Here is a 12,427-nt window from a genome sequence, read left to right on the forward strand (position 1 = left end):
AAATAAACATTATTTTAAACTTTTATTTAACTTTTTACAGGCAGCAGGGGGAGTACCGGTCATTCCAGGCACTCCCCCTGCTGGCACTGCTATGGACAACTATTCCATCCATGTGATCGTGAGGTCCTCCCAAGGACCTCGCAGTCACATGGCCCAGGAGGGCCAGATCGGGACTCCCTTGGATGCCAGGTAAGTCTCCCCATCGCGATCGCCGGTGAGCAGGTAAGTGGCCAGGACGGCGTGGACATGCTATGCCGCCCGCCGGCATTTAGAGCCGGGTCCCCAAGGACGGCACAGCACACCCGTATAGGCACCAGGTCAACTTAAGATTAAGTGGTTTTGGTGTGTAGATCATGTCCTTGCAGATTCACTACTCCATTCTCTGTCATTAAATCATGAGTTAAATAATTTTGTTTATACATCCCTAGCCACAACTCCCTGCATGTGACTTGAACAGCCTAAACACTTCCTGCAAAGAGAGACCTAATGCTTAAACTTTATTGTACACTAGGTTTAATTAAATTAGAGTACCTCAGTAAGAAATACAGTAATGTTGGCTGTAACAGAATAGGGATAATTTGTTCACAACTAATAAAAAAAAAAAAAAAAAGTTTTCAAACTAGCAAGTTACTCAATATAAGAAGCACAAAGTCACAAAACAGGTTAATGAGATGACTTACCCATGCAGGAGGGGAAGTCGGACCTCTTCTGCAGAAGCCATCCTGCGACGCGATACATTACCTAAAACAAACATAGAATGTCTTAATTTTATGCACTATTACTAGCCAATTGGCAGCCATTGGTAGTTTTAGAACATCAGCCGACGTTCCCCATCTAGAGCAGAGATAATAACACTGCCAGGAAACACAGGTCAAAAACCAGGTCATACTACCACCCCAGAAAGTGTCCTTGGGCAACATACTAATTGAGATTATATATATATATATATATATATATATATATATATATATATATATATATATATATATATATATATATATATATATATATATATATATATATATATATATATATATATATATATACACACATATATACACACACACACACACACACACATACATATATATATATACACACACATACACACACACACACACACATCAAATCGTCATAGATTGTGTGCTTATTTGAGCATGGTCATCTCTTTCCTTTCTACAATTGCAAACACTGTAGAAAATGTAGGCCCTATATAAAATATAATATGTCATCACCAGCTACAAAGGCAAACTTCCTGCATTGTACACCTTGCCTTTAAAATTCCCAACATTTTTAAACACTTGCCAAAGCTGGTCTTGGTACAAAACAACTCCTCAAAGAAATTCACCAATAAAGTGCCTCGGCCACAGTTTCACACATCATGTAAGCTCAGTGGAAGTGCTGAATAAACTGCCATGCCACAGTTAAGACGGCCTGCTTGCAGTCAGGTTCACATATTTGTCTCCAAAGTCACATATTTAGAAACAAGAAGCCACAGGCACTAAGCACTGTGCCATATATGGATGGTGGCAATGAAGGAGTTAATCTGTTGTGTCTAGGATTTGAATGTGAGGAATTGTACATCTTGTGGTAGTTGGTCAGTTAAACAGGCATCTCGGCAGAATTGATGAAACAGCCGTTTCTGGGGGCTGGAGCTGGCATGGGATTGGTTGAAAGTTGCAAGCAGAAACTGGGACAGTATAAAAGGAAGCAGCACAAGTTTAATCCCGTCAGAGTGGACTGAACCAGGAACAGACTCTTGGAAACGTCATGGCTTTTAAGGAGAATTAATGTTAAAGGGTCACTCCAGACCCCTAAGCAACTTTAGATTGCTGAAAAGCATTTTGTGTATGAAGAGCAGACAGCAGTGGAGTGTCCGTTTAGACTTGAATCACTGGTGCAGAGCCTGTTTAAATTTTCTGCCAGAGACTTCAAACATGACAGAGACTCCAGTAGCAGTATCTTCCCCTGAGGAGTGTTCCAGACGACTGGAGTTTCTGGCTGGCCGCTTGACGGCTTCAGAAGTTAAGAAGTGCCCTAATGCAAAGAAGAAATACACAGCTATGCAGGCAAAAGCTGCAGAATTTAAAGGAACAGCACCAGTAAAGAAGAACAGGTGTAAAGAAGCATGCCCTTCTCCCCTTGGACCTGTTATAGGTTAGGGTAGAGTTGAGGGCTTGGCTGAAGAAATCCTTTGGAGAATAAAAGACAAATCGGATGACAGGAATGATTGTCATCTGGATGATATGCAAGTCCCAAAAAAATGTAGGTACAAGGCAGAGCAGGTACTTCAGGCGGTGAGTATGAATAGAAATTTGCGGAAGTAGAAAAGGTTTAGTAAGTTTTAGCAAAACAATTGTTAAAATAAATAAATAAAATGACATTTTAAAGAAAATATAGTCCAGTACAGGCTTGGGGTAGTGTGAATAGCCGTTAAAAAAAAAAGAAAGCTCTGCCATAATATATATTTAAAGTGAAAAAACAGATGTCAAGCTGATCTAGGTAGAGTTAAATTATTTTCATTGCTTGATATTTCAAAGTTTTCGGGTTCTAAAGAAGTTGAGCTTATGTAGTCAATTTCTTCAACATTTAGAGCACTGGTTCCTGGACGGTCCTTGTGGCCCAAAGGCAGTCCAGGATTTATTTCAATGGGGATGCAGGCGAGCAGACTGTTACTGGGTCATGGGGTTTTGTTTGGGAGCCACTGATTTAGAATATATGCTTGAAGCATATTAATAGGGAGGTTTAGTATGGTTACCTTCAATTAGATTTTAAAACAAAACCATGGGGTTCAATCTTCTTTTAGATGGGTTATAAGAATGTTTCTTTAGAATGGTTATAAGGAGGTTGGTTGAATCTGATCTTGCCTTAGAGGTTGGCAGTCAGACCCGCTGCTAATGCCAACATTTCTAGCATAGTGGGAACGAATCTGTGTATGTGTTATAAATAAAATAAAATTTAAAAAAATACACTATGTTGGCTTTTTCATGAAGGTTATTGAATATAGCTCAGTTCGTGTAAACTTGGATCCAATTAAAAAGGAATTTGATGGGGCAGAGCTTGACAGCCAAGCTGAGTGGTCCCACCTCAGCAGAGCTGTCTAAATAGCCTGAAAAACGAGCAAAATCGCTGCAAAACCTGCAAATTCAATGCCTTTACACCCCAGACACTGGGGCTTAATATCCAGACAATGCATAACCGAGCCTGGGACCACAAAATGCGACCGATTCCAGGGGATGGACTTGAGGCCTACCTGCGGCCTACTCAGGAAGCATGGGGGAGACGGCCGATCCCTCAGCCGCCTGCAGCCTGTAACAAAGGAGGTCTCCCCGGAACACTCTCTCTCTCTCCTCCCCCCCCCCCCCCCCCCGCCCGCCCCGCCGGTGAGGGATATCCCGGCAACCAGAGCATGTGGATCAGGACGGAGAAACCGAGCTCAGCCACCTTGCACCGCCGGACCGCCGACTCACGACATGGCGGAGACCACGTGGATCTCAGCATCCAAGCCCAGATTGCCTCCACTGTCGGAGCGGCTAGACCGCCTATTCAGCGATTTTTGGGCCAAACTCACCAGCCGCAGAGACACCCGGACACAAGTCCCACCGGCATTAGCCACAAAGGACATTACACAGAAAGACCCGAGAAAGATCGAGACAGCAGGGAGTGAGAGGCGGAAGAAACGCCGAAAGCCCCAGCGCCCGACTCTTAGACCGCTGGTGAGTTGCCCAAAGCCTCAACGGAGAAGATCTCCAGGGCTGCCCCATCACCACCCCTCTCACCCGCAAAAAGTCCTCTCTAAGAACCGGCCTAGCACACTCAGGCAGGTTCCGTCTCAGAACAGCAACCCTCCGGGTCTAAAAGGCACACACAGGACTCCCAAACACTCACCACTCCAAGCCACCAGGAAACCTAGAGGCAGCACGGAGCCAACTTACTGCCCAACAAACGGGAGTGTTTGGTCCACTCGCTCCCCCGAGAGGCGGCAAAACATATGGCTGTGACATACCCCTGGCAGGTGTTGGCTGACCGGGACATTTGACAACACAGATGAGTCATTCACCCTATGCCTCATAAAGTCCCTACCTGCTACTAAGGACATTTTCTTGTTCCCCTGAGAAATATAGTGTTACTCCCATGCTCATATGCTATGCTCTGCAACTCACACGCTAACCCACTGCAATTCTCTTGTATCGACTAGATAACACCGACTAACAACACTAGTATAAACATGTGCCAAACTTTTAACAAAGCACAACCTCTACACACTCTATAGGGCTATGTATAATAACAATGTTCAGCCTGCATAACACTCCATAGCCTCAATAGACTTGGCATGCTCCTACATTCCTGTATTAACCCATAAAACTGTGCAAAGTTAATAGGACACATAACTGTTTCTCTATGTCTATGTCTAAGTCTTTAATTTGCTATCACTACTAAGCTTACGATATCATCTTGTTTACATAACTACTTAAAAAAAAAAGTGCAATGTCATTAATGCCATGTGATTAAGACTGTATGCTGGTTTCCTTAACACACCAATCAAATCACTAAACCTCTCCTCACCTGAATTTATTTAACACACTGCATCCTTACATTGGTTTAATCACTCATTGATATTTGTGTGTTTGTATATATGATCTACATATCTACATAATACACATTTTTTCTAATGTTCTCCCTTCTATTTTTCACTTTAACACTAACTTCTCTCATCACTAAAATATCCCTATCCTTTCACTCACCTGTCCCTAGCAACACCATAATTATTACTTCCACCTTACTCCCCTCCCCTCTCTATTCATCCCATGCACTCTACACATACCTTTCCAGCCTATCTCCACCAACTCCTCCCAAATCCTCTACATACATACCCTCCTACAAAACTTTCAAATCCTACTCCCACCTTCACTTCCTTTCTATCCTTCTGCTCCTAGCTGCTGGTGATGTCTCTCCTAACCCCGGCCCCCTCGCAACAAACTCAGCACATACTAACCCAAGGATACACACTAATCTCATACCCATCTCATGTTCCTCTAAATCCTCCTTCAATACTGCCCTCTGGAACGCACGCTCTGTTTGCAATATAACTAAATCCACTGCTGTCCATGACTTCTTCATCTCTCGTTCTATAGATTTACTAGCCATAACAGAAACCTGGCTCTCCCCCTCTGACACTGCCACCCCTGCATCTTTGTCCTTCGGTGGTCTCCAACTTACCCACAACCCAAGAAACTCTGAATGTAAAGGTGGTGGTGTTGGGTTTCTCCTCTCCCCTCACTGCTCTTTTAAACCTCTTCCCACCCCCCCTTCTCTCTCTTTCCCATCATTTGAAATACACTCAATTCGCCTTTTCAAACCCTTCTCTGCTAACATTGCTGTTATTTACCGTCCCCCTGGTTCCACTCTTCTCTTCCTTGACCACTTTGCTGCCTGGCTACCCTATTTCCTCTCTTCTAACATTCCATCCCTAATTCTCGGGGACTTCAATATTCCTATAAACCCACCTTTGACCTCTGCAGCCACTAAACTACTTTCAATGACTTCCTCCCTCGGGCTATCGCAGTGGGCAAATTCTCCCACCCATGTAGCTGGCAATACCCTTGACCTAATCTTCACTTATGCATGTACAGTATCTAATATCTGCAACACTCCATATCCACTCTCTGATCACCACCTCTTATCATTTGCTCTCACATACCCCCTCACCCAAAAACCTCAGCCTAACCCCCCTCAACTCAGGAGGGACCTTAATTCTCTTGATCTCCAATTGTTGTCAGCTGACATTGATTCACAACTGCTGTCCATCCCTTCCCTCTCCTGTCCTTCACAGGCCATCTCCATATATAACTCTACTCTTACATCTGCCTTGAACACTGCAGCGCCACTCCAAACAAGCACCTCGAGGAGGACCCGCCCCCAACCATGGCATACTAAATCAACGCGCTACCTGCAAAGATGCTCCCGTTGTGCTGAACGCTCCTGGAGGAAGTCTCGTACACAATCAGACTTTCTCCATTATAGATTCATATTGTGTTCATACAGTGCAGCCCTTGCCCTTGCCAAACAGTCCTATTTTTCCGCTCTCATTAGTTCATGTTCCCGCAACCCCAGGCGTCTCTTTCACACCTTTAATTCTCTTCTTCGCCCTGCTGTGGCCACCCCCAAAACTAACCTTACTGCTGATAACTTTGCATGTTACTTCACTGACAAGATTGAACAGCTAAGGAAAGAATTCTCCCCTCCTTGCCTTTCTGTTTCTCAATCACACATAGATCATGCCTTTCCTACTCTTCAGACATTCTCCCCAGCTACTGACCAAGAGGTGGCTGCTCTTCTTTGCTCCTCTCGCCCCACCACTTGCCCGCTCGATCCTGTCCCATCTCACCTTATTAGATCTCTCTCCACTTGTCTCGTGCCTTCTCTAACACACATCTTCAACTGCTTGCTCTCTTCTGGCATCGTCCCTGCTGACCTTAAACATGCCACTGTAGTACCTATACTAAAAAAAACATCCCTCGACCCATCCACCCCCTCTAACTACCGTCCCATATCCCTGCTCCCTTTTTCCTCAAAGCTTCTGGAAAGACTTGTCTTTACCCGTGTGTCTCATTTCCTCAATTCCAACTCTCTCCTTGACCCCCTTCAATCTGGCTTCCGCCCCCTCCACTCTACAGAGACTGCCCTTATCAAAGTTACTAACGACCTAATCGCAGCTAAATCCAAAGGCCACTACTCCATACTAATTCTTCTTGACCTCTCAGCGGCCTTTGACACCGTTGATCATGCTCTCCTTCTTCAAACTCTTCAATCACTTGGTCTCTGTGACTCTGTCCTCTCATGGTTTTCCTCTTATCTCTCCCAACGCTCATTCAGTGTCTCCTTTTCTAATGATACCTCCTCCCCTTGCCCTGTCTCGGTTGGAGTTCCCCAAGGCTCCGTCCTTGGTCCCCTTCTATTTTCTCTTTATACTGCCTCTCTTGGCAAACTTATCACCTCTTTTGGATTTCACTACCACCTGTACGCTGATGACACCCAGCTATATCTCTCATCCCCGGACCTCTCCCCTGCCGTCCTGCAACGTGTCACTGCTTGCCTTTCTTCCATCTCTGACTGGATGTCCTCCCGCTTTCTGAAACTCAATCTCTCAAAAACTGAGCTCCTTGTCTTTCCTCCTCCTAATACTGATCCTCCTCTTTCGCTCTCCCTCCAAGTTTGTGGTACCAACATCAGTCCATCCTTGCAAGCGCGCTGTCTTGGCATCATACTTGACTCTGGTCTCACCTTTGAGCCTCACATCCAGCATGTTGCCAAATCCTGTAGATTCCATCTTAAAAACATAGCCCGCATCCGCCCCTTTCTTGCATCAGATACTACCAAGGAGCTTGTCCATGCTCTAGTAATTTCCCGCATGGATTATTGTAACCCTCTCCTGATTGGTCTTCCCAATAGCCGTACTGCACCTTTACAGTCCGTAATGAATGCTGCTGCTAGATTGATTTTCCTCTCTAGTCGTTTCTCTCACACCTCACCCCTCTGCCAGTCCTTACATTGGCTTCCTGTATGCTATAGGAGTCAATTCAAGGTACTAACTCACACCTATAAAGCACTGAACAACTCTAGCCCCTCTTATATCTCCTCACAGATCCATAGGTATGTCCCTTCTCGGTCTCTCCGTTCTGCCCGTGACCACCTCCTGTCCGTTGTCCGCACTCGTACGGCCAACTCGCGCTTGCAGGACTTCTCACGGGCGGCTCCCTTCCTATGGAATAGCCTGCCTACCGCCATCAGACTCTCCCCTAGTCTTGCATCTTTTAAGAAGTGCCTTAAAACCCATCTCTTTAGGAAAGCTTATGGCCTCCAAGACTAACCCTTACCTCACATACCTGTCTCTTGCCCTCTCCTAAAGGGCAGCCCACCTTATTTGATTGTAAATTGCTGTCCTAATGTGTTTTACACCCCACCTCCTATAGAATGTAAGCTCGTTTGAGCAGGGTCCTCTTCAACCTATTGTTCCTGTAAGTTTATTTGTAATTCTCCTATTTATAGTTAAATCCCCCTCTCATAATATTGTAAAGCGCTACGGAATCTGTTGGCGCTATATAAATGGCAATAATAAATAAATAAATAAATATGCAAACTTGACTGTACCAGCTATTGTGGCAGTACAAATTCGCCTGTTACCCTTATGCACGAACAAAAATAAAGAATTAAAAAAAAAAGAAAAAAAAAGGAATTTGAATAGAGCCAAAGAGTTATGGGGTTTTTATTTATTCTGCTGGCTGGAAGATTTTTTATTACATAGTTTTTGGATTCTGGTTGCAAATTTCTGATTGTTTAAAATTTAAATATGTTTTATATCATTTGCAACTGTTGGTTGTGAGTTTGGAAAAAAAAAATAGAATAAAAAAAGTGTTACATTTTGGTAGAATAGATAGTTTTCTTGATTGCCATCCTTTTGCTATTTTGGTTTGTCTCCTCTAGGTTTAATTCACAAAATGATTATGGGTAATTAAGGTTTATTTATCATTTGTCTTACTCGGCTGGCACTGGCTTAAATGACGATAGGAACACTATTTTATTGGATACATTTTAGCTAGGTAAACAATGATGGCTGAGGTGGACATTAGTTGTATAATTAGTCTATGCATTCAGAAGGATTCAAGTCACTTGGTTTATAATATATAGTAAGTAGGTCCAGTAACATGTAGTGAATTTTGGAATAACGCTTAATTCAGTTCTTTGTAATGTAGATTGCTAAGGAGAAGATTTCCAAGCTTAACCCCTTAAGGACACATGACATGTGTGACATGTCATGATTCCCTTTTATTCCAGAAGTTTGGTCCTTAAGAGGTTAAAGGACCACTATAGGCACCCAGACCACTTCAGCTCAACAAAGTGGTCTGGGTGCCAGGTCCCCCTGGTTTTAACCCTGCAGCTGAAAACAAAGCAGTTTCAGAGAAAGGGCTACGTTTACATTGAGGGTTAATCCAGCCTCTAGTGGCTATCTACCTGACAGCCACTAGAGGCTGCCTCCGCAATTGTGCTGAAGTGGTCTGCGTGACTATAGTGTCCCTTTAAGGTGCGTCAGTGGCTAGTGTTAACCTATACCAGGCTATCTAAAGAGCAAGCAGAACAGGGCTGTTTGTGTTCAGATGTTGTGTCTGAGGTACACGACAAAACAGAACAACTCACAAGCTTATCAACCCACACATTCAAACTTGTGAAATACATTGTTACTATTATCAGTTACATATGTCCATCAAGCTCAGCCTGACATTTCTTTTTGCTGTTGTTCCAAAAGAAGGCAAAAAAAAAAAAAAAAACCCATAGTTTGAAGCGCTTTCCAATTTTGCAACAAAGTAGAAAACATTTCCTTCTTGGAACATTGAAACAGTTTGCTTACTCTTAACCTCACCGGGCTCCAGGTCCTCTTCTTCCAGTTCCATGGCAGCACTGCTGGGCTCAGGACTTGTATTTTCCTGAATTATGTCATCCTGTGAGATGCTCTCAGTTACAGGGGTTGCTTCCTGAGCTTTGTGTTGCTCTGGTTCATCACCAATATCAGATGCGCTATCTGAAGAGAGTGAAAACACCATCAGAAACATCCACAAATAATGAAAGAATGAAACATTGTATATATTTTTTTCATTTCAATAGACAAACACATTGCTGCCATGATGCACAAATGTAGCCACTGTGAGTCCAGCCATCTTGGTATGGGAAGAGAAAGACTGTCTGATTTCTCTTCTCGTGTTGAATAAAATGGATCACCACCATGGTCCTAGTAAGCCCATCACAAGCAAAGATTTTATTTAACGGGGTTCTTCTTCATTATCAAGTTTTCAGACAAAAACGTTCTCTTTTAGCAAGTCAAATGCGTATCAGCCACATTTTTTTTTTTATAAATCTCATTAGTTACAACTTATTCCCTTGTAAGCTCTTATATCCGTACAAGCTCGTGCACTGAGTGGCCAAACCACAGGTGCCAATGGAACCCAGGTAAGTGTCAAAGCAGTCAAAAACAGTATGACTAAGCCAGGAGATAGAAACATAGAATGTGACGGCAGATAAGAACCAGTCGGCCCATCTAGTCTGCCCAATTTTCTAAATACTTTCATTAGTCCCTGGCCTTATCTTATAGTTAGGATAGCCTCATGCCTATCCCACGCATGCTTAAACTCCTTTACTGTGTTAACCTCTACCACTTCAGCTGGAAGGCTATTCCATGCATCCACTACCCTCTCAGTAAAGTAATACTTCCTGGTATTTTTAAACCTTTGTCCCTCTAATTTAAGACTGTCCTCTTGTTATGGTAGTTTTTCTTCTTTTAAATATAGTCTCCTCCTTTACTGTGTTGATTCCCTTTATGTATTTAAATGTTTCTATCATATCCCCCCTGTCTCGTCTTTCCTCCAAGCTATACATGTTAAGTTCCTTTAACCTTTCCTGGTAAGTTTTATCCTGCAATCCATGAACCAGTTTAGTAGCCCTTCTCAAAAGAAAAACACCAATTGCTTGGGCTCGTCCGGGATTTGAACCCGGGACCTCTCACACCCAAAGCGAGAATCATACCCCTAGACCAACGAGCCATTAGTCCCCAGGCACCACATGCAATACATTGAGCTGTAGCGAGAAGAGTGCCGAGACAGCCATTAAAGGATATCTGTGTGCAACAACACTAACATTAGGCTGCTTACAGGAAAGAGGAGGAATTGTGTCTCAAAAGAAGATATGCCATAAAAACAAAAAAACAAAAAAAACACAGAATACATACATTTAACCTTGTAAGGACCAGCTGCCATTATAAACAGATTTACCTCATATGTAATTAGTCCTGAAGTGGTTAAAGCCCTGTCTCTCCTAAACAAAATAGTTTTTAATTATAGTAAAATTTTACATACATGCATGATCCAAACAGGGCCCAATCTGGTGACGGCGCACAACAGATTTCATACTTGATGCTTTCTTGTCTATTATCAAAACACACAATATGTGGTTTAGAAGCCATTACCATCTTATATAAGCAAAACATTAAAAATACAATTCTGAATGTCGATACGCTTGTATATGTAAAAACTGGCTACTAAAAAAAATTTTAATAAATATTTTTACAATGAGTGGCATGTAGATTATTTTATTAGGTGAGCAATAAATATTTTAATTGCATTAACAAATATGGACAAATAACATGCACAAGGCAACCTGATCAATCTTGGGTATGGTCCCTTGGCCTAAGTAATTAGAATGTATGTTCTTTAGTTTTGGAAAAACTAGGACTATTTACAGAAAACTAAGCAACTATTTACAGGAATTCAGACTCCTCAATATGAAACCAGTGTGTCTTTGAGCTGCAGGGCCTGCCAACAGTGTCAAACGTAGTATCTGGCTTCAAAGTTTGCATATACTTTGATAAGTGATGCTTCTTACTGCCCCAAACAGTAAGGGTAAGGCAAAATATGCACAAAACAGGAAACATATTCATTACAAACTAATACACAGTTAAAGGGACACTGTAGTCATGAAAACAACATGAAGCTGTTTTTTGTGTATAGATCACGTTTCTGAAGTTTTACTGCTCAATTCTCTGCCATTTTGTAACTAAAACACCTTTGTTTCGGTTTATGCAGCCCTAGCCACACCTCCCGTGGCTATGACTTTCACAGCCTGCATGAAAAGAAATTGGTTTTATTTTCAATCAGATGTAACTTACTTAAAACATTTATATCTCCTGCTCTGTAAATTGAACCTTAATCACACACAGGAAGCTCCTGCATGATTTAGCAGGCCATTAACAGAGCAGGAAATAAGAAATTCTAAATTAAACAAATTTTGCAATCAAGGAAGTGTAAACATTAGATGACCATTTACAGGAAGTGTTTAGGAAGGCTGTGTAATTCACATGCAGGGAGGTGTGCCTAGGGCTGCATTAACAAAGTGATTTAAGACATAATTGGCAGAGAATTGAGCAGTGACACTGCAGGGGCATGATCTATACCAAAACGGCTTCATTAAGCTAAATTGTTTTGGTGACTATAGTGTCCTTTTAAGGTTACATTTAATTTTATTTTCCGTGACAAAAAATGTTGAGAGATTTCCTTTACTATGGACTATGGATTATAAAAGGCTAGGTACGAAACATCTGCTAAATCAGAAAAATCGATGAGCCTGTGCAAACTAAAAACCATGGTTTGACTGTAAAAGAATAGAGGTCACTTTTACCACTCCACTCTGTATAAGATTTGTAAATTAAAGAAGAAACTGTTCCCCTTGTGGAATGTCTGATCTGACAGAAGGATTTCCAACTGTCAGACTATTCATGTAGGGATTATAGATGTTAAGAAATTACATTTTTATTTAAAACAAGATCTTCAGGGGTTTATTTTAATAACACGAGCCTTCAATGCTTGGTTTATGAATAACAAAA

At 42.2% G+C, this 12,427-nt stretch overlaps 1 protein-coding gene across 3 annotated transcripts in view; it reads right to left on the bottom strand.

Moving 5' to 3' along the window:
- Positions 1-12,427, bottom strand: part of BAZ2A (bromodomain adjacent to zinc finger domain 2A) — a 74,176-nt gene that overhangs the window by 33,994 nt on the left and 27,755 nt on the right. For 2 of the 3 annotated variants that reach the window (XM_063427013.1, XM_063427020.1), the window contains 3 exons: positions 10,905-10,973; positions 9,407-9,577; positions 681-741 (listed from right to left, as the gene is read on the bottom strand). In XM_063427013.1, the coding sequence (XP_063283083.1) occupies positions 681-741; positions 9,407-9,577; positions 10,905-10,973 (301 nt within the window). The remainder of the gene's footprint in view (positions 1-680; positions 742-9,406; positions 9,578-10,904; positions 10,974-12,427) is intronic. The other variant, XM_063427027.1, reaches the window with a different exon arrangement.

The sequence above is a fragment of the Pelobates fuscus genome, chromosome 1 (genome assembly GCF_036172605.1).
Source record: "Pelobates fuscus isolate aPelFus1 chromosome 1, aPelFus1.pri, whole genome shotgun sequence".
NCBI lineage: Eukaryota > Metazoa > Chordata > Amphibia > Anura > Pelobatidae > Pelobates > Pelobates fuscus.